At 29.9% G+C, this 27,710-nt stretch overlaps 3 protein-coding genes across 8 annotated transcripts; 2 read left to right on the top strand and 1 right to left on the bottom strand.

The window, feature by feature from the left end:
• Positions 1–211: 211 nt before the first annotated feature.
• LOC103579739 (E3 ubiquitin-protein ligase UBR5) lies at positions 212–14,721 on the bottom strand. Its single transcript, XM_014443733.2, has 11 exons — positions 14,495–14,721; positions 13,069–13,269; positions 8,020–12,991; positions 6,487–6,826; positions 6,160–6,392; positions 3,909–5,198; positions 3,527–3,835; positions 2,868–3,439; positions 1,769–1,975; positions 1,257–1,635; positions 212–706 (listed from the first exon to the last, which is right to left on the bottom strand). Exons 1-11 carry the CDS (start codon positions 14,554–14,556, stop codon positions 494–496), a joined length of 8,778 nt encoding a protein of 2,925 aa, XP_014299219.1. The 5' UTR covers positions 14,557–14,721; the 3' UTR covers positions 212–493.
• A 418-nt stretch (positions 14,722–15,139) lies between these two features.
• On the top strand, positions 15,140–18,832 carry LOC103579741 (uncharacterized). Its single transcript, XM_008561246.2, has 3 exons — positions 15,140–15,298; positions 15,455–15,664; positions 17,296–18,832. Exons 2-3 carry the CDS (start codon positions 15,508–15,510, stop codon positions 17,730–17,732), a joined length of 594 nt encoding a protein of 197 aa, XP_008559468.1. The 5' UTR covers positions 15,140–15,298; positions 15,455–15,507; the 3' UTR covers positions 17,733–18,832.
• A 68-nt stretch (positions 18,833–18,900) lies between these two features.
• LOC103579742 (microtubule-associated protein RP/EB family member 1) lies at positions 18,901–26,531 on the top strand. Of its 6 annotated transcripts, XM_008561251.3 has the most exons (8): positions 19,049–19,489; positions 20,207–20,513; positions 21,267–21,501; positions 22,633–22,689; positions 22,883–22,971; positions 23,041–23,193; positions 24,361–24,440; positions 25,806–25,894. In XM_008561251.3, the coding sequence occupies exons 2-7, from the start codon at positions 20,247–20,249 to the stop codon at positions 24,400–24,402; spliced, it is 843 nt and encodes a 280-aa protein (XP_008559473.1). In that variant the 5' UTR covers positions 19,049–19,489; positions 20,207–20,246; the 3' UTR covers positions 24,403–24,440; positions 25,806–25,894. The 6 variants fall into 6 exon arrangements, with proteins under 6 accessions (XP_008559471.1, XP_008559475.1, XP_008559473.1 ...); XM_008561249.2 differs by lacking the exons at positions 19,049–19,489; positions 24,361–24,440 and adding an exon at positions 18,901–19,007 and having other exon boundaries at positions 25,806–26,531; XM_008561248.3 differs by lacking the exon at positions 24,361–24,440 and having other exon boundaries at positions 19,157–19,489; positions 25,806–26,531.
• The last annotated feature ends 1,179 nt before the right edge of the window (positions 26,532–27,710 follow it).

The raw sequence follows: 27,710 nt of genomic DNA, 5'->3' as shown, positions 1-27,710 counted from the left end.
TTTTTTTTTTGTTTTTTTTTTCTTCTTATTATTATTTTTTTTTTTTTAATTTTATTTGGGTCACTATAAAGGCTAAATATGACACTTTAACATAAAACCTTATTACAATGAAGACCACTTTTAGTTGATCAGAGAAAAATTATAATTACACCTTATAAATTTATAAATGTTATAAACTTCTTTTTTTCTAGGAAGAGAAAGAAAACATAACAACGTATAACTTTTTATTTTATTCCTTATTATATCATTACGAATTAATCGTTAATGGGTCATCCACGCGGGTGATCTTGACAGGATGATGATAATAATAATAATTATAATTATAATAATAATAATTACGACGAAGATGATGGTGGCGGTGATGGTGGTATTAAATGGTGATGAGATTGATGATGGTGATGAGATTGATGATGATGATGACAATGGAGATGTCGGGATAGTTTAAGGGTATTTTATTATTTTTGGTCGGGCATGCGACCACCACGAAGACGCTTCATACGAATCCAAAATTTTTAGTTTTTATAGCAAGTAGTAACTTGTGGCGTAACACATGACGTGAGCTGTACAGTGGAACGTATAAACGTGAAATACATGTATTTGCTGTTGGTAAATGAGCATCATCTGCGGGTCTTATTGTTACACTAGGCATTGGTTGAAACCCATCTTCACTTGCTGGTAATGCTGGTGATCCTGTCCAGAAGTAAACCTAAAATACAAAAAAAATTTTAAATTAAGACTATACTCAGACAGTGCCTCCCACTTTTTAAAAAATTTTAATAGCTTTTAACTGTCATCACCGTATTAAAATTATATCAATTAATTAATTGAAAAAAAATTAAAACCTTGATTGAAAAAGGGAGAACGTAGTCGTAATTTCCCTAAGATATAGATTTAAAAAAAAATTACTCGCAGTTGATATCAATTGGAAGCTAAACGAAATTTGTAAAATAATTTTCAAATTTTATAAGCTAAGATTTATTCAACAAATTTCGTTTAACTCCTAATTGATATCAATTGCAAACAATTTTGTTTAAATTCTATACTTCGGTGAAATTACGACTACGTTCTCCTTTTTTCAATGAAGGTTTTAATTTTTTTTTAACTAATTAATAAAATTTCAATACGGTTATGACAGTTGAAAGCCATTGAAATTTTTAAAAAAGTGGGGGGTACTGTCTGAGAATGCCCTAATAAATTTTTTATTTTAATTTATGATCATAATTTTTTATTATTTATATAATGAAAAATAAAATTACCAAATCCTGTCGTTCAACATGTGACATTTTTTCGACAATAGACCATAGCCATCGTTTAAATTTAACGAGTCTCTCCATCGATTCACCAGATTCATCATTAAATGATGTATAAGAAATAAGAACAGACACATTGATATCACCAACGCCGTTCAATAAAAGCCTCAAATCTTCAGATGTTAAACCATCTAATGCTCCTTCCGGTAATACATCAAATACACCTTCGCGCATTGCTTCAAGAGCTTTCTCCTGAACTTTTATCATACGAACTTCTGCGTAACGTCGTACGTAATCGTAGACATTAGTTGCCGTTACTTCGAGGTCTCGCCCGCTGGCCACAAGATCGATAGAGCCACCACCTTCTTCGGGACACAAGTCAATACTGCATATAGAAACAAAAAAAAAAATATGTATTGGGTAATTAATTATTCACTTACTATTTATAAAAATATGTTTTAATAATAATAATAATAATAATAATAATAATAATAATAATAATAATAATAATAAAATACCTGAATGTCAAATCCAGTGCAGAAAATAAACTATTGCTGTCTTTAGTCTCTGCGTCAACCACCAATTGTCGTAAACTTTCATAAATAACACTGTCAAAGAATGCCAAATCGTGGAAACGTATTGGTCTTGATAGTATATATTTAATAACATGACGATTTAAGAATATAGGACATAATTCATTTTGTAATAGACATAAACCTATAAGTCTGAAATATTTTAATAAATTATTAATTATTTATATTTTTTATCACGATAATTATTACTGTTAAGACTATTCTCAGACAGTATCTCCCACTTTTTAAAAATATTTAATGACTTTCATTTGTAATAACCGTATTAAAATTTTAATAATTAATTAAAAAAAAGTTAAATCATTAATTGAAAACGGGGCAATGCAGTTACAATTTTGTCGAGACGTAAATTTAAAAAAAAATTATTTACAGTTGATGTCAATTAGGAGTTAAATAAATTTCATCAAAATCTTTATGTCAACATTATAATTTTGAATGCCAAAGTTTTGAAGCTAAAATTCGTTTTTAAAATTAATTAATTAAATTGGAATATTGTTATGACTGGGGACAGGATTTTTGCTTTGATTTAAAAATAACAATAATTAACGCTGTCAAAGTTTTGATATTACGGCGGAAATATTGATCTTATTAAAAAGATTTTTAAATAAAAGTTGTTCAAAATTTAATTTTATAAAAAAAATGTCTCTTGTAATTTTTTCATATGACTAATAAATAAGAAAGCCGTAATTTCGAAATTGAGATTTTTATAATTATCAAAAATTTTCATCGTTTATTATGAATCTTAATTTTGGAATTACGGTGAAAATATTGGTCAAATAAAAAAATCATAAGGAACATTTTTTTTTAGAAAATTACATTACCTACAACTTTTGTTTGAAAACTTTTTTTATAAGACCAATATTTTCGCCGTAATATAAAACAATTGCACCATTTATTTCGAAATTAAGGTAAAAATCTTGTCCCTAATGACAGTTTAAGGCCATTGAATATTTTTAAAAAGCAGGGGGGGGGCACTGTCTGAAAATGTCCTTAATAATAAAAAAAAAAATTGTTTTTCTTCACGTACCTGCCGACATTTCTGAATGCATTAAGACGTTCATAACTAGCTCGTCCTTGTCGTGGTGTATAAAATCCACGTTTACCTGGTGAATAAAATAATGGAGCATTGTCCTCAGTATCATCTAAAATGCTGCTATCCATTTTTTTCTTATTAGCACCACATCGTTCAGTTAAACTGAATACGTCAAGATCAAGAAGTGCTTCACTGGCTAAATCTTGATTGTGGCTGTGTATAAGCTCGCAAGCTTCTTCAACTTTTTGCTGCAGTGATTCTTCAGAAGCCAACAGCATCAGCAATTGAGCTGGAGTTAATTCAAGTAACATCCCCGTTATTTTTTCAGCGAGTGCTGGTCTCAATGCATGAACTTTTGGATATAATCGATCACCAAGATTTTGTTGGTGGGTTGTTAAATGATCGTTGTAACCATGAGCTACAGGTATTGCATTGCTGCTTGATGACGATCCTCCCGCACCACCAGAGCCGCTCGCTCCCTCTGTCGGGAATGTAGGATGGAAAGAACGGGCTTCAAATGATAATTGTCTTCGTGTTTCTCGATATTTTCCAGATGATCTTGGATTCTGCAAGTAATAAAAATATTATTATTAAAAATTTATACCACAGCAGTAGTATTTAATAAATAAAAATATATAATAATTTTTATTTACTTGTCGTCGTAAATGTGGATCTCTGTCACGACTTTTTAATTTTTGTAAGACATTATACTGTGAATATTTAGATCCAACTTGTGCAGCTTCCAAATTAGGAAGTTTATCATTAGCTAAAAGTGCCTCAGCAATAGCAGTGTAAAAACTCCTTGCAACACCAGAACCTTCTCCAGGTTCATCTTTAAAAGTAACTTTGACACGATTGACAGCTAATGGTGGAGTACTTGATGCTCTTCTATTGTACAAATTGTATTGCGTATTTAATTCTTTCATCGTCTGAACTAACAATTGCGTTCTGTCACGTTCAACCTATAAAACAAAATAAAAAAAAAAAAAAATAATACATTGTACTGGGTAATTACATCAATCAGACACTACAAACCTTAGATAAAGTTATGTCTTTTTGCTGTGAATTTCTTAATTTTTCCATGTCACGACGAAACTTGGCTTCTTTTACTGGAAATCCACCCAACTCAGACACAACTGAACCAGCTTCAAGTCCAACATCTTCCATAAATACACGTCCAAATAAATCAAGTGACAATCTCCAACGGCCTAATAGTATATTATGTGAAATATTTGTTCCAATAGTCGATACTGCACGGGCAGATTCAATAGGGCTTGTTTCAACAGTCTCGTGTGCTGATATTTCTTGACTAGTTGCCGCTGGATCGACTTCTTCAGCACCATTTTGCGCTTCAACTGTTGGTATAACCAATACATCAGATGCATTTATTTTATTATTAACATTTGAATCATTAACTGTACCAGCTCTAACTATAACACTTCTGCCAGTCTTACATATTTCTTTTCCTTTACTATTTGTTGTATTATTATCGTTCTGACTATTAGGTGATACTATTATTGGCGCACGATCTATTTGTTCATTTGTTATAATAGGCATTGAATTATTGTCATTACTGACAGTTGCTGTTGCTGTTACAGAAGTATTAATTGTTTGACTAAATAATTTTTGTTTTTCCAATTGTTTACTGCATCCTGGTTCGCTCGTTGACAACAAATTATTACTACGTTTATTTTCCATTGTAATTCCTGATGAAGAATTACTGCTATTACAACTACTAGTACTACTATTGCTATTACTGTTACTATTATTAATATTATTAATTATGCTGTTGATAGTAGTGCTAGTTGTAGTGGTGGTAGTAGTCGCAGTTGCAGTGGTGGTGATAGTGGTAATGGTGATGTTGTTGCTGTTGTTGTTATTACCACTGGGTCCTTGGATAACTTGACTAAATGATGGAGTCACTGAGGAAGTCGTTGCGCTGTCAATATTGCGCGCAGAAAGGCCCAGTCTTGTTGGTAATCCTTCAAATAAATTATTGTTAACTCCGGTAGATGTTCCAGCAACTGGTTGCCGAGGTACGCCAAATAAATCTTCACGACGTGAGTGCGGTTGTAATAAATGCGGTTGATCAGCTAGTGGTAATGCTTCACTTATATTTGTGTCAAATGGATCCAATGCTGGACAACCGAGACACAGTGTTGAGTCTGAACGTTGTAAAAATGGATGCTTTCGGCCTTTTCCTACTGCATTTCCAGCACCACACACTGGTACTTGTAATAAATCTGGATAATCTACTGAATCTGTTTCCATTGCTGGTGCTGCTGGTAAAATATCTTCATCTCCTTCATCATTATCATTTTCATCCTGCGATATAAATATTAAAAAATTTATAAATTGAATTGACTGAAAAAAATTAGCAAGGTAAAATCCTCTATACTCGCTCAGTACCATTAGTCGCTCACTTTAACTGTTTAATACGTTTTTTATAATTTTTAGAAAGAAAAATTTCAACTAAAAAATTATTATTGATGAATAATTATTTGTGAATCTAAATATATTCAAATATGATGTATCAAATTATTTTATAATAGATTATAAATTTAAATTAAGTGACTGTTTTCAAAATCACGCTCAGCCGAGCATTTTTTACTTTAACGTTCATTCGTTAGATTAAATTTAGGTTACGTCAAAATTTTTAAGGATTGTTATAACTATATCTTATTAAATACATTTTTAAAATTCATGAAATTTTATATTATGAAAAAATAAAGTAGTATAATTTATAAATTATTTTCCCAGTCAATAAACTTATCATAGTTTCATTGATATTGTCTTTGAGCGACTATAGGGACATGTGTTGATCGAGTAATGCTACATCACAACTTTTAGTGAACGACTATAGATACACTCAAGGACCTTATTTAAAAAATTAATAATAATTAATTATCAACATTATTCTTTAAACTAAAATTTTATTCAAATACTTAAAACTAAAAAAAATAACTTTGAAAAAAAAAATATGGTTTTGCATTTTTTTTATTAATTTATATTGAGTGATTTAATCTCACTCCAATGAAAAGTGAGCGGGTATAGGGGCTTTTACCTTAAACGAGAATTAAATTCGGAGTGAATGCGAAGCGGATGATTTTTTATTTATTTTATTCTTTATGATTGAAATTAACATCATTTTGAAATCACTTTGCACTCCGTATTTGAAGTGAATTTTTTTTTTGGAATTCAGATTTAAATAAAATTCATTTTCACTTCGAATTTACTACCGATTTTTTTTTAGTGTATTAATTAAATCATTAAATTTATTATTAACCTGATCATTCCAAGCTGAATAGATACTTGGTTCTTTTTGATTATCACCACGTGTACCAAGAGGTTCATTCAATGATCTCATGTAATAAGCCAGAGCATCAAAGACATAAGCAACGTGCCGTAATGCTGATACATCTAATACGGGTAGACTATCTCTATGTTCACCGTTGTGTGCTCGCATTAGTGATAAACAATATGATAAAAATTCACGCCTTGCCCAGTGTGCATCTCCACCTATTTATTATTAATTTTATAAAATTATTAATATTAATATTGTTATAAATTGTAAATGATTAAGAATACAATGAAATAAAAAAAAAATGGCTACCTTCACGTTCTCGTGCATTTCTTGGAGCTTCGCCGACTCCTGTAAAGCCAACGGTAAGCCGTGTTGAGCCTTGAGTCGTGGAAATATTTGAGCTAGCAGTCATACCAGTGCGTTGATTACGGCCTGTGTTACCCTGTAACGTTAATGACATTGCCGCAGAATTTAATAGACCAGTAAAATTACCGCCTGACAATGAGGGCGCATTGTTGAGAGGATGTTCAGGATGTGTTGGATCAGCACTTCGTGTTAATGACACACCAAATCTTAATTGTGCCTCTGTTGCGTCCATAACTACAAGTAGCCAGTCCCACGTAGGTTTTAAATGTCCCTCTAGATACATCTAAAAAAGAAAAAATTATAATAAATCATTATATATATGTATATTTTAGCTGATTCAAAAAAATCAGCTATGGTTTTTTTTCAAAAATTATACGGAAAATATTGTTCAAGATGACGAAAAAAAAATACTTAAAATTTAAGCTCTTAATATTATAATTTTAACAACCGCCTCATCGCAATTGTTGATTTCCTAATTAAATAACGGGAACATTTTTTTTTAATGTTTGGAAACTGTGTAAGAGATAAGTTGTGGGAAATGAAATGATCTACAAAAAAAAGTCTACACCATTTTGAGGGGTAACGATAACCGATTTTCAATTCAAACTAATTCACGGACAAACACTGAAAACCTAAAATAGAGTCTTTAGCGTTTTTTAAAACAACAGAGGGCTAGAAATTTCGTATTTTCAAAAATTATAATTCGTCTCCGAGAATAATTATTTTAAAATTCTCATTTACGCTACGAGTACAAAAATAGTCTCGTTTATTTTTTTGCGTGTGAGAAGGAGGTCCCGTAGCGTATCCCCTTAAGATAAGTCTGATAGTTTCATCGAAAAAGTCAAATAATACTAAAATTTACTATGCATTGAAAATTGAGTTTCAATAACTTTTGAAAAATCAAATTTATCGAAAAATAAGAAGAGACTTTTTTTGTAGTGTTCAATTGCCAACAAAAATGTTTATTGATTTTTCCGATACACTGATTCGCTGACGAGTGATAAAATTCCAAACTTAAAAAAAAAAATTTTCTCATGTTATTTAAATGACAAATCGAAAATTGCAATGAGGATATTGTTAATATTAATGTTAAGAGCTTAAATTTTGGCAGCATTTTTTTTTCACTATCTCAAACAATTTCTTTCGTATAATTTATTAAAAAAACAATAGTCGATTTTTTTGAATCAGTCTAATGTATATATCGACGATCTAATTAGCAAATTGTCTAACTTAATATTTTTTAGTAGGTGATTTTGTGCAATTTTCAGATAGTAATATTCAGAAAAAATATTATTTGAATAACCTAGACAAAAATATTATACATATACTAAATATGGAATTGATTTATAAATGAAAACAACATTTTTTAATAACTTTTTTATCGCATAAATGGAGGATTTTCTAAAATGGAGTTAGACAATTTGCTAATTAGAACGTCAATACATTTATTTGATTGAAATAATTATAAATAAGTACCTGTAGATGAACAGCATCTTGATAGGTAACTTCCATTAATCGTGATAAAGCTGGTGCATTATTTTTATAATTGGGCACCATTGTCAATAAATCAGCAATCATTCTTATGACAATACCGAATGCACGAGCTAAACAACTAGCAGTTGTTCCCATCGTAATCGGTTCTTGAGCAGCAGCAACTGCTGAAGTTGCTGTTGATCGTCTTAATGAAGACGGATCAATAAATATCATATTACTACCGCCAGTAACTCTTGATCCAGCAGTTCTAGTATTTAATTCACGATTATTTCTTATTGCCCATTGCATTGACATCGGGGCTAAATTATTACGAGGTAAATGTCCTGAAGAGCCACTGCGACGTTCTAAATGTTCTTCACCAATTGGAAACTCTTCAGACTCTTGTTCATCAGTTTCACCGGCTTCACTTTCATCGTCCTCTTGTTGACTCGACTCACCAGATTCATCTTCAGGAAATAATACAATAGAGCCTATACCACCGTCAGATCCAGCAGTTGCTCCAGTTTGTACACTTCTCTGGGCCGAAGCGGCATCTTGATTGCTATGATTGTCATCTGAATCAGACTCTGTCTCAGCTTCAGCAAGCAAATCAAGCTCAGTATCAGATTCACCGTCACCAGCTTGTTCTTCACCAACACCACCAGCATGACTGTCGCCTTCACTCATTGGTTGGCTCGGTGGTACTCCAGGTATTCCTGGTAATCCATTGTCTTCATGTTCACTTATGTCACCGTCTAAGTCCATTGGAACTTCTTCACCTGCTTCGGTTTCATCCATCGCCACAGCATCTCGAGATATAGTAATATTATTATTACCCGATGGTTGTTCAAGTGTTGGATCCAATACTTGTGCACTAACTCCACTGTGTGGAATCAACGGATCTATGGAAAATAATTCTTCCGAGCCATTAACAACTTCCATTGCTGAACCAGTTAGTGTGAATGGTGCTGTTGGTCTGGCAACACCCAGTCTTACCGGTGCTATTAAAGAATCAGCAGTTTCGCATAATTCTTCAACAGCAAGTTTAATGAGCGCACGAAATACTCGACGACATTTAATTAATGGTGGTGTAGCTTGAGTGACACTTCGTCGATTTTTAGTTGGATTCGGTGCCATTTCAATTGTAAATATAACAAATATTCTAGCAACTGATCTTACAAATCGACGTGCCACAATATTTGCTTCTTCTTGACGTCCTGGTATTGTATCATTTTGCAATTCTCTTATAAGTGTTGTTAATAATATATCCAACATTTCAGCAGTGCACTTTACCAATAATGTATGAGTAAATTTATCTAGTAATGCTGTACCATTTTGACGTACTGATTGTCCAGCATCACCAAATAATTGATCATTTGAATTTTCAGTAACTCCAGTCATAATCATACATTGTACTGCTGGCCAATCATTTAATAAACGTTCAAAAGCACGTCTGCAAAAACGTGGTGGTTCTAAATCATGATCTGGCATATTAGCATCAGCTCCATGGCCATCTGATGATGGTGTCTTACGAGTTGCTGATGTTGAACGTTGTCGTGGTACTAAACGAAATTGTCTCTGTTCAATAGACTGACGTCCAACAGTTTGAACTAAAAATAAAAGTATACATTCACCACGTGAGTTTATTTTAGTTGCTAAATCAGTATTTGTAACAAGTCGACAAAGTAAATCATAACGAGCGCCTTGATGTCCAGCAATTAAAGCACGACACTTGCACTTTTGCCAACAATCACAGTAAGCTGTAGGTGATGTACGTTTTAATTTACAATCATGACCACGATGACATACACGTGCACATTCAGTGCAACAGCACAATGAACCCGTTAAACCACAAGTACGGCACTCAAATATATCCTGATTAATATGATCATCACCAGTCCAAGTAAAACTACACGTATCATTGCAGCATGTTACGAAAAGTGGTGATAAATCTGGACTTGCATCTGATGGTAAAATCATTGTCGAACATTCTTTAGCGTCTTTTCCAACACGTTGTATTGTATCCAAAAGTATAAGTGCTGCATGATAAGCACGTACTGATACGGCTAGCATTAATGGAGTTTGTCCTTGAGCGTCTTTAGCTGTAAGTAATTCTTTAAGATGAGGAGAAAGTACAGCAGCTTCACACATGTATTTTAATATTAAAAGTGCATTATTTCTGCGTTCTGCTGAATCTGTGATATATGTGTTGCTAGTAGTTGATCCTGCAACGGATTTGTTCATCATTGATATACTTGCCGCACCAATACTCAGTAAACTGTCTTCTTCACCAGATGTATTATCAAGCTCTGGTGGCCAACTGAGTGGTGGTATCGGTTCTTCAATTGGTGTTGTATTGCCATCAACAGCACAAGTTACTAATTCACGTTCAACATTTTGTTCATTGTCTTTATTCGATGTTGGTGAGCACATATTTACGCAAGCATGAAATATATTGCGATTACCGTCACAACGCTCTTGTAAAATAGATTGTATTTGTTGTATATTATTACTTTTAGCAGCATCATGTTCAATATTTATCAATACTTGTTTAACGCCTTCGTAATCACAACGTAATATACGTGGCATCACAATGAGATTATCAAATACCAGTGCAATGACAGCAACTTGATTTTTTAAATTTGTTGAATTTGAACAACTGGGTATTGGAATTGTTGATGCGCCAATACACACAACTGGTACTAAATCAAGCCAATTTGAATCACGTATTGACTCGGCACAATCTTTAGCTATTGGATAAATAGTATTATTGCCATCACGTAATATCATTGAACACTCAGTATTTTCACCGGCACTTGTAAGACTTATATTTTGTGGTTCTAATCCAAGAAATGAATTTATTTCAGATGGTAAATAACAATCTTGAACATATCTTCCAGTACTGAGATTATAAACAACATAACTTAATTTATTGGCATTTTTAACAATAGCATGAATACCTTGTCCGTCTGTTGATACTGTTAGTATACTTTCACTTACACCCTCGGCAATATTAACTCGTCTTGGTGTACGTTGAAAACAATCTGGTGTACGTGAATTAACAGATGATTTAACAACTTGAACTTCATCTTTTCTCAATAGTCTACACTCAGCAATAAGTTTCATCATTTCATCAGCAGTCAAATCTTTAAAATCAGATGTAATAAAATCTTTTTCTTTTATTTCTTTTTCTTTTTCTTTTGAATCTTTTGAAAAAAATTTAACAGCAACATATAAACCATCGACCTTGATAACTTTACCAATAGGTACTGTTTTGACATCCTCGACAAACACGACGTCCTTGAGTTGCCAATCCTCTTCATCTTTTCTTTCAGATTCACCTTCACTGCGTGGTGTCATACGTTTTTGACGTTTATGACTTGTTGTTATACTACCAGTATCACTGCAGGTACTTGATGCTGGTGATGGTGGTGGTGGCATATCAAGTCTATCAGCTGTTTCTTTATAACTATTTTTACTAGTACTGGTACCACTACCATTACTGTTCGTTTCTGTTTTAATAACATTATTAGGCAATAAAGCACCAGCTGGTAAAATTTTAAATCGACATGTTGCATCTAAATTCCATGCTGCTGATAATAACTGTCCAACTTTAGGTACACCATTTGCTATTGTAAATCCAATAGCTCCGGCTTGATAAATTGGACTGTTTTTCATACAAACGTGAGTTCCATAACTTATGTCAGCTGTTACGACAGTCATTGGTCGATTTTTACGTGATTTAGCTTTATATTTTTCCCATAATTTTTTACGTTGCGCAAATGGTAATACACCCCACCAATAAAGTGTACCACTCTCGAGTTTAGCGACAGTATAAAGTGCACAAGTGTGAAGTGATACTATTTTATCAAGAGTAAATTCAGTGAATGCTTGAGCTGGATGTTCTAATCGTGATGCAACATGACCAAGAAGTTCATCAAGCCAAGTTGCAACTTTACCACTTTCAGTACTTACTGAACAACGTATTGCCGTTGCTGAAATATTAACAACTTTTTCACCAACTAATGCCAGTGAAATTGTTTTAGGATGATGTATATTTGGATTTTCAGCGTTTCTGTATGGCTCTGAATCAGCCCATCTCCATTGGTATAATTGTCCTGTTGCAGAAACAGCAATAAGTTCACTGTAAAGTGAAACTATTTGTACAAAACGTGGTGCTGGCTCACCACTTCTTTCGTGCCACCATTCTAAATCTTCAGATATCCATAGTGGACTCTGTGATGCTAATTCTTTTTTCTTACTCTCTGGATCTTTTTCCCAACAATCTTTCAATGCTGTTTCTAACCATCGTCTTGGCCCGTAGTACTGGCGATCACGCCAACGACTAAAACTGTCACGATCACGATCACGTTCCGTTGATCTTTCTCCCTCACGGTCTATACCCAATCGTCGTGAAGAGCTACCACGATTACGCATAACACCGTAACCAAACATATCCTCTGAAAACATTGAATCAGCATCAATGATAACTGATTGTTCATTACTGAATCCACCATCCAACAATGAAATAAGATCTTCCGGTACATAACTGTCAGCTGCATCATCAGCGTCATCACCTTCTTCATCATCACGTGATAGTAAATTATTAACAGCTAAATTAACGTCCAAATTAGTACGTTGTAATTCTCGTATTATTAAATTACGACTCTTGCCCTGTAGTACAACTTGGGCTTGTGAAATAAGATCTTCGGGTACAAATGGTGCTGGTACTGATACTATTGGTCGTGAACTACTGCTACTACCTCCGCCCATTATTACACCCGGTGGTCCTATTCTACTGCTGCCACCACCGGTACCACTTCCGCCACTACCAGCACCTCCACCCCCGCCACGTATTGCTGAACTGCTTCGCATTATTCTTGCTCTTGATCTCAAATTCGCACGATTACCACCTCCACCAGTTCCACTGCCACTCGGTACTGAGTTTGAATTCCCAACATGATTTTTACTAGGACTAAAAAAATAAATAAATTAATTAATTATTCTTGATAAAATAAATTTAATAATTAAATATTAAAAAAAAAAACTTACGTTCGATTCGGTTCATTTTTGCTAAGATCCAATCGATCTGAAAGAACAGTAAAAGCAACACGACAAATTCTGTTATCATCCATGAGTAATGCAATATGAGATGGCCCAACGACAATCCGTCTAACAGACGCTTTAAGTCCACTAAATGCCGGTGGTGTAACAAATCCATATCTATTAATCTTCTCAGCCACTTCTTTTAATCTATAAATAAAATCATTTTTTAAAAAATTAATAAATTGGCATTCCTAATCACTAAATAAATTTAAATAATTAAATACAAGGAAATTAATAAAAATAAGGTTAGTTTAATAATTAGGCAAAAGTATAGAGAAAATAATTAATCAAATAATTAATAGTAGTTAACATATCAGTAGCATTTACGAAATCCATTAAATACTCTGATAAGATGACGTATGTAATATTTCAACCTTTGCGCTTCTATTCACATGAACTAATGCATGGGTTGTATTCTATACATATATATGTACATTGACATAAATATATATATATATATATATATTGTTTTATGTCTATGCACGTATATTTCCATTAACACACAAGTCTATTACTATGAAAATCGTGAGCTAATGTAATTTAATAAATTAACATACATACGAAAATAGTGTTAAGAAATGGAAAATTTGTAACAGATGATACTAAAGTTTAAGAAAAAATGACAAAAAACAAAAATAGTTAAGTAAATAAATACATATGTGTATTTAAGATTTAAAATTTTAAGTTTGAATTGATAATTTAAAAAATAAGGATAAGAATAGTGTAAAGAACGATGTCTAGAATAATATACGATATCAAATGACCCACAATACATTATACGGAACAAAGAGGTGGGGAATCAATGTGAATATCGGCGAGAGAAAAGACCAACTACTAACGACATTGATAAAAAAAAATTAATTACTATTTATTAAACATGTATATACTAGCCATTAATTTTTATTATTATTATAATTATTATTAATAATAATAATAATAATTTATATTGCTGTATAATAAATATTAAATTTTGAATGTCATGGATAGTAAGGTCAATTTAAAACCCATTGCATCACTTGTTAAAAAAAATCAGTTAATCTCATGATGATTTTAAGAAGTAGAAAATAAAAATTAAAAAAAAAAAATAACCATAAAGCCTAATGATATTTTATATAAAATGAATCGTTAGGTCGCAATTAAAAAAATGTGGGTAATAAAATGATTATGACGACGATGATGATGATAGGCATGACCACGATGATGATGAGTACGGTGAATGGCATGGCTCAACATGTATAATATGGAATAGTGCAAGTATGAGCTGGTAGAGCTAAAGGTATGCAATGAAGGAATACGTTAAAGCGAGTAAGTAAAAAAAAACGGAGGTGCCTATTGCTTCCTCGAGCACATATATTATCTTTAAAAAACTTACCTATCGTTGAGTTGATCATCAGTGCCTGGTAATGGATGTACAACAAAATGTATCGACGTCATTTTAATAATCTTTTAACACAATAGTATTTATCCAAAATGTTATATTAACGTTTCCTTACGCAAAATTTAACTATAACAGAGAACCGATATTCAGCCATGTTTCAGGAGAACTATCTAGTTGCGTGTTCAGCAATGCCAAAAATGGCGGCCAATATTCATTAATGGCGTTCACAAAGACTATCGATCCTGGTTCGCATGCGCATTCATTTTTATCTACATATATATTACGATTTAATATAAACTGCTCATTTTTTTTTATTTATTTATTTATTTTATCCACAGGATTATAGATCTCTATTTATTTATTTTATTTTATTCTTAAATTATTTATTAATTTTCTGTGTCAGCTTGCTATCAAAATTTTTTTTTTTAAATAAAACTATTTAATTATTTAGTTGATTTGAAAACTCTTTAATTAATATTTACGCTAATGGACAAAGACGATTGGTTGATAAAATTTTAACCGGCAAATCAGGATACTCAAGTTATTTCATTGGACAAAATATTATATATTTTCTTATACTTTCCTTAAGGCAGTGTCATCATCATCGGTTATCGTTCTAACCTCATTTCACTATTTGTTTATTTTTTAATATTTTTTTTTTTTTTTTTTTTAATAGAAAGAAAAATTTTACAATGTAACTATCAGATATTTTTTATGAATTTTCAAATTTTTGATAACAAGAGGTCGAATGTTGACTAAAGTTTCAAGTGAAATATTTTGAAGGACTCTGTCGATGGGGTAGGTATTTAATGTCTATGATGTCATATTTATGGATCTTTAATATTATATATTATTTATAAATCATTCTTGATATATATCTATGCAACAATTTGATTGAAATGATCTAGATACGATCTTACTAAACTCAGATGATAAATTTTATTTTATTAATAGGAATCATCGCATCAACAGGTTGACCTGGACAATTTAAGGACAGGATATAAATTATGAAAATGGCTAATCCAGGAGGCTTTCTCGCACATTTTATAAAACTTATTACTACAATAATATGTTTAAGATATGTTGATGACAAAAATTTTATTATAATTACCCGAGCCTTCCAAATATTTATTATCCACTCAATTTTAGGGATGTTTAGATTTGGTATCTTTTATTTAAATTATTTATAGTTATTAATAAATTTTTAACCCTCATATCTTGAACATAGGTCATTTGTGTTCATGAATTTTCATGAGTGTAAATGTAGAAGACAGATAAGTTTAAATTTGTAAATAAATATGAGTGTGAATGTAGCAAATATCAGACAAATTTAAAATTATAAATTAATAGAGAAAATAATTTTAAAAATGACATTGATAAATAATGCACTCAGTAATTTAAAAATTTTTTAAATGCGCATTTTTTAAAAATTTTATTTTATTAATTATTTACTCTATTTGCTTTTCAATCTTTCATGTTTTATGTTTGAAAGTAAATTTTTAGCAAAGATAAAAAATATGTGTACAGATCATTATGAACAGTTTGTTGCGTATTAACAAGATGATTGAGTACTCGTTCAACATCCGACAAATTAAACTTAGACTAGATCAAATAAGTTTGAAGTGTAAAGAATATAATAAGATATTCCATCAATTTTAATTTCTTAGATTAATTAACAAAAAATTTTATCAATTCGTCTATAGTTCACAGACTGAAATTTAAGTGAGAACTATTAAAACACTTGACGCTTGTATTTCTTTCGAATTTACATAACACAAAAAATGTACATAAATGCTCGCCGTTTGTAATAGTAAGTCAAAACATGATGAAAGTTAACCTGAAGTTTTAACCGACAATTAAAAATTTGCGGATTTTTTTTTCAACCACTCAATTGCAGAAAAAAATAGAAATAAAAATATGCACACATAGGAAATCTTAAAAACTATAGGTGCAATTTTTTTTTTTTATAATTTACTGTCTCAAAAAAAAATCAAAAAATTATTAGACCTCGGCTAACTTCAGGATCATATTTCAAATGCATTTATATTTTTTTTTATCAGGAATTTAAATATGTAATTCGGTGAATTCAAATTCAAAAATACTTATTTTACTTAGTCATTTTGTTCTCTGTACTTTTTGTTTTATAACATTTATATAGAAATATAAATCATAACTAATCGGATACTGGATTTGTGACCTTAAATATGAACATTTTATTCATTAATAATTTTAAATTTGTCTGATGTCTGTTACATTCAAACTTGAAAATTTCCAAATATTTTGCTGTGATCAGCCTACATGCCTCCGAATTTTGATAAAAATATTCATTGAAAAAGAGATTTTCGGGGCTGGCAACAATTCTATCGCATAGTTACGAGTCCAAAAAAGATCTACGAATTTTTTTTCAAATTTGTCCTTACAGAATTCCTTACATAATTGAATGAGCGCTGGTCTCTAATAATCCATGTTCAAGATTTACGCACAGTTGAAAAATTTGTGTTAAATTTAACACAAATCACATCTCCCAAACGGCCCACTCAATTTTTTGTGTTAATTTAACACATTATACTTGCGTCAAATAATAACACAGGTTTAAAACTTGTTGAGATAAGATAACACATTAAACTTGAATTAAATTTACACTTAATAGTGTCAAATAATTGACACAAAATATTTAAACATTTAATTTTTATACACAAGAACACAAAATTTTCAACTTTGCGGGTGCTGAAAATAGCCACATAGGATTATGATTAATTAACAACTGATTGATATTTAATAATTTATCATTATAGGTAGCACAGCAAGTCTAATTGGCAAGAGAAGTTTCAGAGAATTTTATGAACGGATATCAAATATAGTTGAAATAATACCTTTTGCTTTTTTTTCAACCGAAATGTCACGACTCAGTGGCGTTGATCAATTACTAAGACAGTCATTACTTCTAGTACTTATTTTATTGCCGATTGTCCATGAGATGGTGCCGAGAAAAGAGCGATCGAAAATGCGAGTGTTGATAAATCACTCGATAAATTTACAACTTATTATTATTACATTAGCTTGTGTCCAAAAAGGCTCTTTTGGCGTTATAACATTTGTCTTGTCTTATATATTTAATCGTTATTACGCAGAATCTTTTTGTGACTGGTATGATGTGCCATATGAAGACTTAATTCAGTACAGTCTCTGCTTTGTTGAGATTTTTTCACTGATTACTTTAAAAGAATTGTAAAAATAATTGTTATGATGACAAAATATCCGTGGTCATATTATTTGGTATGGATAAATATGTGATAAAATGTATGGATCAATTATTTTTTTTTATTGCTTTGATGCAATTTAATATAATTAATCAATTTTCTATTGATTCTTCTGGGAGAATAAATTAGGATTTGATTATTCTTATAAAATTGATACCTAATTTTTAAGGGGGGAAAGGGGTCTGAGATACAATAAAAAAGAGCATATTTTCGTGATTTTTTTTTAGAGTACCTTCTTTATTAAAATTCTTAAAATTTGTTACATTATTAAGCATCATTCCAAAAATATTCTGCTAAATTTTCATAAAAAAATATTGAAAAATAAGCTAGTGGTAGTGGGGAGAGACGAGTCACCTCAAAAAAAGCCTCCATGCCGTAGGCAGGATAACTCATGATTGCTTTATCTGAAATCAAAAAATCAAAAAGATTTCTTTAGTACATGAATTTATCTTGGATTTGAACTAAGGAATCAACAAAATATTCATTTTTGAATTTTTGGTAAAGGTGCAGTAAAAAAACTTTGATTTTTGCCAAAAATTGCTCCCTTTGTTTAATTAAAAAATTAGTAGTTATTGAAAAAAAATCCTTCGTTCAAATCTAAGATAAACTTATGTACCAAAAAAATATTTTTGGTTTTTTGATTTCAGAAGCAGTCATGAGTGATCCTGCTTACGGCATGGAAACTTTTTTTAAGGTAACTCGTCTCTCCCCACTGGCACTGGCTTATTTTTCAATATTTTTTTATGAAAATTTAGCAGAATATTCTTGGAATGATACTTGATAATGTCACGAATTTTAAGAATTTTACTAAAGAAGTTACTCTGAAAAAAAAAAATCATAAAAATATGCTCTTTTTTCTGCATCTCAGATCCCTTTCCCCCCTTAAATAGAGGAATTGCGGATATTGTGTGATGGAATCAAATAATCAACCAAAGCAACTCTATCTTCCTCTTTTCTATCTTTAAGTATCTATACTTCATTTTTTGTAAACATTGTACCTTTTTAAATGTAATTACTTCTTACATTACTTATTGAATATTTATTAAAAATACTATAATATTTACAGTTACAATTTTTCAGTATTTCAAATTATTTTATTTTTCCCGCCAATTATAGGTGAAAAAATAAATGCGCGCGAATAATATTTAAAAATCAGCCTTAAGGCTTTTTCATAAACGACTGAAACTCAGACCATTAAATATAAGTATAGAGTTTGTCTTGAGAAAATTTTATCAGGCGTCTGACAGGTACGATTAACATTTTTTTGTTTGTTATAAATAAATAAATTATTTCATTTTAGTAAACTATCAAAATCATAAATAATCATATACTATTAGTTAAATAGTTTTAAAAAAATTGATTACTTAAATAGTAATTAGTTTTTAATTGCACTTTCTTAAGATTGCATTAGCGATATAATCTTGTGGCTCGTGAGTTGTCTTTTGGACTTTTGAGAGTCGGTTGTTAAGGGAGCAATTGACCAATCCGCAAAAACCGTTAACTTTATTTAATTTTTCTTCTCATCGTCTTCGTCTACACTCCAACCCAATCTCTAATATTATATACACTCATATATATACATATACTTTGTGTATATATCGTGTGTCTACGGGTTTAAACGAATTACGAACCAAGCACCAGCACCAGCGATTCCGTTCCGTACCGGGCACATTTGTCATCTACGTGCGCGGTGAACCACTCCCGATATAATTATTTCTTTGTGGCATTGGTAAGTAATAAACGGAACAATCATTAAATTTTTCATTAACTAAACAATATCTACATCTCCATAATTAATATATTATTCCCCAATATATATATGCTCTCTGCTGGTCCTTGATCGCGTTGCTTAATTTCTTTTTCATTTAGTTTTTTTGGTTTCTTTTAAATTTTTTAGTAAAATCCCTCGCCACTGAACATCCATCCAACATAACTTGGCTACATTGTGGTTAGAATATACTCTAAGCCTCCTTTTTGTTGCCGGACACGCGGTTTGTCTTTTTATTTACATATTTATTCATGTTCTCGTGTACATATTTATTATTATCTTGAATTACTAAATATGGACAGGAAGTTGTATCCATTCTTAAACTAACCTAGCATCTAATATTCACTAAAAAAAATTTTAGTCTAGACTTGCATAGTTTGTACCTTGATGTTTTTTTTTTAACTTTTTGAAACAGGTTTTATTTTATTATACTTTTTTATTTGTAAGTGTAAGTCTATTTTGAGGAAAAAGTTTAATTGATAATTCAAAAAGTTACAGTTATAATGTTCTATGTCGCTGGTTTTTTTAATTGCAACTAAAACTTTCAAATAAACTGTAAATTTTTTTAGTTGGATACAAGTTATAATTACTTTTAAAATTATTTAGAGCTGCTCGCATCGCAGTCGTGGTATAAAAATCTAACCAGTTTTTGATAAATAAATATTTAATATTTTACAGATAAGACAAAAGTTAACTAAATAAATAAATAAATATAACCATGGCGGTAAATGTTTATGCGACTAATGTGACAACAGACAACCTCAGTAGACATGATATGCTTGCATGGGTCAACGATTGTCTCCAATCATCATTCACGAAAATTGAAGAGCTATGTACGGGTGCAGTTTACTGTCAGTTCATGGATATGCTTTTCCCCGGCTGTGTACCACTTAAACGAGTCAAATTCCGCACAAACTTAGAGCACGAATACATACAGAATTTCAAAATTTTACAGGGAGCATTTAAAAAAATGAATGTCGACAAGGTAAACTGGTTTTTAAATTCATAAAAATATACTTATTACTATTTATTTATATTTATATAGAATAACTCGTACAAAATTAATTTAAGTATTTATAGTCGTAAAAAAAAAATAATAAAAATTAAAGAACAAAAAGAAAAAAAACTATTTTGTTCGGCGTGGTCAATCAGGTAATTCCAGTGGACAGACTGATAAAAGGCAGATTCCAAGACAACTTTGAATTTTTACAATGGTTCAAAAAGTTCTTTGATGCTAATTACGATGGGCTTGACTACGATGCATTTGAAGCACGTGGGAGAATTCCACTTGGTAACGGCGTTGATGGATGTCATAATTCATCAAATCCTCAACTGGTACCGTTACCAGCTCAACCAAGACCATCTCAAATGCATCAGAAGCCAATTCCACAACAGCGAAACATCGCACAGAGACAGCCGGGTACATTATTCCCCAATGATTATGTACTTAGTAATATTATGTGTCTGCTTAATCTGCATGATATCTTGTATTTAGATTATACTTATCATCAGGCCGCATTCTAATTACATCACAGGCTTCGAGGATATCACTGTTGGTTTTTATGTTGCACAAACGGCCACATAAAATTTTTTTTTTTTTGTAAATTAATTATTATCTAGAAATGTATATATTATTTTATTTATTAATTTATGTAATTATGTATATTTTATTTATAATTTTGGTTATATTTAGTTTTGCACATTAGAAGTTTTTTTTTTGTTTTACATAAAATTACAGATCGTACCTATTGATAGGCTGATCAAAGGTCGTTTCCAAGACAACTTTGAGTTCTTGCAGTGGTTCAAGAAATTCTTTGACGCAAACTACTCCGGAAACGAAGCTTACGATGCACTCGCGATGCGGGGAGGTGAACCCATGGGTAGCGGCGGAAGTAACGTACCACGCGGTTCAGGCATGATGAAACGGCCTTCACCACGCGATCCACCTCCATCTAAACCTATTACGCGTACCGGTATATAATACTCACTCACCTTTATTAATTAATCACCATTTGAATTTTATAAATATTTTAAATTATCAATTAATTTAATTAATACTTATTCACGGAAAAAATTAGATAGTACTGGTTACTGTTCTGCACAGTAAACGACGAACAATGTCGGGAAAAATACATTTTAACATGACTGATTCATGTTAGAACATGAGTGAGTCATAGTTTAACACGGACTATTACTTTTTAAACAGTAATTAGTGCTGTACTACACAGTACATCAAACATATGACTGGTTACTGTCAAAATAGTCGTCATTAATATCCAGAACAGTACTCAGTCCTGTTCTTACATCCACAATAAAGAAAAATGATTTAATCTATGCTAAGGGTATATCTATATATTACTCAATTCCAGTTGTTTTAAATCATTTTTCTTAATCAGGGATTAACGGTTACTAAATGCATATGTGTCTTTACTCTTCTTGGTAGTAGAAGTCTATAATTAAAATCTGTCAAGTATAGATTGTTAAAATTTTGTTCAAATCACTATTATATATTTTTAACTTTTTTAATATCAAATTATTAGTTTAATTATAAGTTTGTAAAATTCATTAAAGCACACTGACAGAAAACTATTCAACTTTAGAGAAAGGGTAGAATATACCTCTACTGTTAAGAATATTAAAGACACATGAATTTAGTAACCGTTAATGTCAGAACAGGACTGAGTACTGTTCTGGATGTTAATGGTGACTATTTTGACAGTAACCAGTCATATGTTTTATGTACTGTGTAGCACAGCACTGGTTACTGTTTAAAAAGTGATAGTACGTGTTAAGCTATGACTCACTCCTGTTCTAATAAAAATCAGTCAAGTTAAAATGTATTTTTACCGATATTGTTCGTCAACTACTGTACGAAACAGTAACCAGTACTACCTAATTTTTTCCGTGTTATTTTTGCTAAAAATTAATTTTTAAAGCTGGATCGTTGTGAGAAAAGTAGATTTATTAACAGTTTTACTAATGGTCAGATTTGCTGTAAAAAATAATGGAAAACTAATTTTTTAGTACAACAAACAATTTATTAATATTTGCCTATAACAACAATAGCACATTTTTTTTATATCGTAAGATTCGATTTTCTATAGGTGATATTCCCGTATCAACAATTTCTTCAGCTGCAGTGAAGAACACAACAAAGCCTAGTAATTATTTATAAATGATTTTTTTTTTCCATTATCATTTTATGTTATTCGCGTAATGCTATGCTACTGTGAATGCGTTTGCATGAGTAATTAATCAACAAACTAAACTGTATTTAATTGTAAATAATTTAACAATTTAAATTGAATCTTAATTACTTATTCATATATAATTATTATTCTTTTATAAATTTAGTTAACAAAATTCAACCCACTCGTCAACCAATAAAACAAACCATCAGCACTCGTGGAGATAATGGTAAAATGGATGAGCTCACTTCTCAGGTATATTTTTAATTAATTCATTTATTTTTATCAATAAATAATTTAAATATTTATAATTATTTACTAAAGGTTTCTGAGCTCAAAGTAACGATTGATGGGCTAGAGAAGGAACGAGATTTTTATTTTGGTAAATTGCGAGATATCGAATTAATGTGTCAAGAGACTGAAGATGACCAGCCACCAATCGTACAAAAAATATTGGATGTTCTTTATGCTACCGAGGTAATAATTTTTTATAAAAATAATTATTATTGTTTATTAGGATGCCCCAAAAAAAATCGATATTTTTTTTTCTCTCGGCTGTCGTAAAAAAAGTTTCTATATATCGAAAAAAAAACCTGTCAAAAGGATGATTTTGTATTTCAATTTTAAGAGGTGGCGTTCGCTCTTTGAATTTTCCCATGCTAATAACATGGGATTCTTATTTTTTTTATAAAAAATTCTATAACTCCATTTGACATTGAGGAAAAAATTTGAGTCATGGACATTTTTATAAGAAATTTTATACTCTACAAAATCGTTTACGAGCTCGACGTACGGTTCAAAAGTTACAGGTATTTAAAGTTGATCATTTTTTTAAAATTAATTGTATGGTTGTGGTCATGTTTTTAACACAATCTTTACATAAATTAATTTGAAAATAAGTGAAAAATATTACATTAGCGTAATAAATTTGTTAAAATAATAATTTTGATCGTAGCTTAGTTTTACTCCAAGAAAATTCAGTAAAAAAATTAATTACATTTACGTCGTACAAGCCGAAAATAATAATTTCCATGAAAAAGTATTTATTAAACATAAAAGTATTAATTAATCATGAAGTACAAAATTTATATTGATATTTTTGAAGCCTTTTTGTAAAAAATTTCGTTTTTTACAAAGCCTTTACTTGATACTTTCCGTGAGAGTAGCAGTTTTCGTGCAAATACCATTTGAACGTCGATTTTTAAAAAGTGATCAACTTTAAATACCTGTAATTGAAAAATTTTGTAGAGCATAAAATTTCCTACAAAATTGTCCATGAATCAATTTTTTTCCTCAACGTCAAATGAAGTTATAGGATTTTTTATAAAGAAATTAAAGTTGAAATAAAAAATCGTCTGTTTGACAGGATTTTTTTTTTCGATACATAGAAACTTTTTTTACAACAGCCGAAAAAAAACATATTAATTTTTTTTTTAAGAACCCTATCGTTTATAATTATTTTTAAAATCAAAGATAGATATTTTTATTTTTATACCACTGATAAAATCTACATACAACTTGGTGATATCAAGACAGAAATATTTTTTCTCGCGATAAAAAAAAAAAAAAAAAAAAAAAAATTTAAACAATGTTAGAAAAAAGAAAACAAAGAAGCGAGAAATGTTTACCCTAAAATGATTTCAGGAGAATGGAAATAGTCACGAAGACATCGCAGAAAATTATTAATCATCCTTGTCAGTTATCTTTCATTTCGCAAATTAAAGGTAACAATGAGAATGGTAGATCTTCAGTGTCTGATCTGGTAGTCTTCTTCGTTCTTTGGTCGACTTTTTCAATTTACGGACGATAATTATATAATTATATCCACAATTAATTAAACAAATAATTAAACATCTCAGGGATATGTTGTGTACTTTGGGTTTAGAAATATTTTTTGCAGTATGAGGGTTTGTGTGGTAAGGGTTGTTTTTGTCCTCGCCGATGTCATCAAATTATACTAATTATTTCATCGACAGTCTAATATTACATTAGAGTTATCTCAGTAGATAGTTATAATCATATGTAATTATTATACTTTCAATTTCTTAATCGTCATATTAAAAAACAAAAATTATCAACACTTACTATCTTCTTATTATGGGCCAGTTTTTCAATCCGGGTTTATTTTGATCCGGGTGTAAATTTATACCGCTAGTATATATATTAATAATATATAAATATATCAGCAATAATAATTTAAACCTGGATTAAAAATAAACCCGGTTTGAAAAACTGGCCCCAGTTTTTGTTTTTATGTAAAGTCATATTTTTGCACGTTTGCTTTATTTTATTCTTTATTGATAGCACTGGAGTTTTGTAAAAAATTTCTTATCTAAAACTTGGTCAATATATTCAATTATTTTATTAATTTTAACAAATCAGTAGAATAATAATATATTTAACAGTTATAAATTTTTTTTTTCGTCTGGAACATTAAGTTCATACAATTAAATAGTAAATATTAAAAATATTTGGTTAATTATATCGTAGTATTAATATATTTGTTTTTGTGATTTGTATGAATTAATTAAATACAAACAATAAATGTTTAATATTATTATTTTATTGTTTAACTTCTGGTTAAGTTTTATTTGTTACTTTTAATATTAGTTCATTTTATTTGATGTACATATGTTTATTTTATTTATTTTAAAACAATTATTTTATTATCACAATGCTTCATTCAAATGCAAATACACGATGGAAATGAATTCAAAAGCCGAATACACGATTGTACAGGAACTATTTTATTTAAATGGCTGAAAGTGAACTGAAAAAAGATAAGCTTTGACGTTAAATCACGCAAGTTTAAAAAATTTTTATTAAAAAACACTGATTGCAATTTAAAAACAAAAAAAATAAGACGTTTAAATTTGAATTTATAAGTATGGATTTAAAATTATTAATAATAAAAGAAAACAAATGGACATTTTTTCTCACGAGTTAGCTCGAATGTATTTCTTCTCAGATTGCCGCTTGAGAAGAGCTCTCACGTGGCTTTAAGAAAATAATATTATCAACCTCAAACAAGTCTTATTTATTTTAAATAAACATATTTATTAATATTTTTTTTTTGTTTTTATTTTCAGGATGGTTTTGCACCACCCGAAGAATTGGAAGGTGATGGTCTTGCTCCAGATGACGAGGAATATTAACCAAATTTAAATGATCATCATCATTATCAATTTAATCAATCATCAAGACAGCAGTGAATTTTAATAGCGTTACCGCACGCTACCATTCGTGAGCCAGTAAAACAAAAAAAAGAAAAAAAAATATCTATTACCTTTCACGCATAATTGATAATAAATATTAATCTATCATTTAGTGTTTTCATTCAGACATTCGTTCCATTACTCTAATGATTGATACAAAAAAAATTAAATTTCATTTTTCATTATACTTAAATCATTTAGATGAATCTAAAAAAAAAAAAGTTGCAATAGATTATGATTGTGTCAAAAAAAATTATTTGTTAGAGAGCTAACAGACTTTATTAGTATGTGAGACATGGTAACATATAATTCTTTTTTTTTTTTTTAATGCATTTACATCTGTGTGATCTTGCGTGCTATGATCTTTGTACAGAAAAAAATTTTAAGGTTCACAAATATTAGAGTCGGAGCTAAATGATGTTAATTCTGCTGAACAAACCTTGTTCTTCGTGCCTAAGATTTATAATATTCTTTGGTAATTTATGTTAATTTTATTATTCAATTCCTGTAACTTTTTTTTTTTTTTTTAATTTTATTTTAATCATTAATTACATTGTAAAGTTTTCACGATAATAGATTGCTTTCAATTCCTTTTGTAAATTGTTATTATTTGTTTTATTATTTACAAATTAATTGTTAATTTTTTATCAATAACTACTATTAAGTGCACGCTACGCCACACAAATGATTTCGTTAAAATGTGACGAGTGATTGTGATTTATCAGCATTTTTTTTCTTTTCAATTAATCACTTTAATTATAATATTAAATCAACTTAATTATGTTTAATTGTCTAAATTGATGGTAGCTTGTACAGAAAATTTAGATAACTTAGATCTGAAAATATAAAATTATAATACTCAGTCATTTAATAAAATATATGGCTTCTCTAAATATAAAAACAAATAAATAATTAAATTATAAAAAATAATTCTAACGTCGATGGAATCACTATCGGATATAACACAACTAATTTTTGGTTTTATATAAAACAAAAATAAATAAATAAATAAATGAATAAAATTTATGATGTTATTGATGTGAAGCAAGAGAGTAATATTTTAAATTGAAAGGTTCGATATCTAAGTAAATAATTGTATTTACTTGATATTTATCTTTCATATAATTGCACATACGCACGAATAATTTAAAGTTTTATTAAAATAATTAAATATGAGTTGATTTTTAAGTGAAAGTAAATAAGATCACATATTTTTATTGCATTTAATTGTACTGTCCGTCATATTTTCGTTTTTTCACTATACTTTATGTCTATTGTTTACCAATTTATATTTAAATAGCACTGAATATAAATAATTTTTTAAAAAACAAAGCTTATGTTTAGTAATAAGCTTTTTATGATAAATTACAGAAAATGTGCTGTTGAATGCTTTGAAAATAAAAACAAAAAAAAATAACTTTAATGATGGATTTTAAGTAATAAGCATTTAATAAATTACGTTCATTAAGTCTGATAATTAATTATGCACTTAATATTTTCTCTTAAAACCTTATAATATAACTAGTTCAGTAAGTTTTTATTAAAGTGAAACGGTACCTGATCTCTTTCTCACAACTACAGGAATTAATGGAATCATGTTTCTAAATAATAGTTCACACTATTTATACTATCATATACGAGGTATATACATTAGGGTGATTCGTTTTGAACAAACTTTTTTTTTTCCACTCGCACAGCAAAATATTGATGTATATACCAAAACAAAAATTCCCTAAAATTTTTAGCTCTTAATCTTATTTCTAAGTACTTTTATTTTGA

This window comes from Microplitis demolitor, chromosome 4 (assembly GCF_026212275.2).
Source record: "Microplitis demolitor isolate Queensland-Clemson2020A chromosome 4, iyMicDemo2.1a, whole genome shotgun sequence".
In the NCBI taxonomy this organism is placed as follows: Eukaryota; Metazoa; Arthropoda; class Insecta; order Hymenoptera; family Braconidae; genus Microplitis; species Microplitis demolitor.
This window is presented reverse-complemented; position numbering and strand designations above follow the sequence as displayed.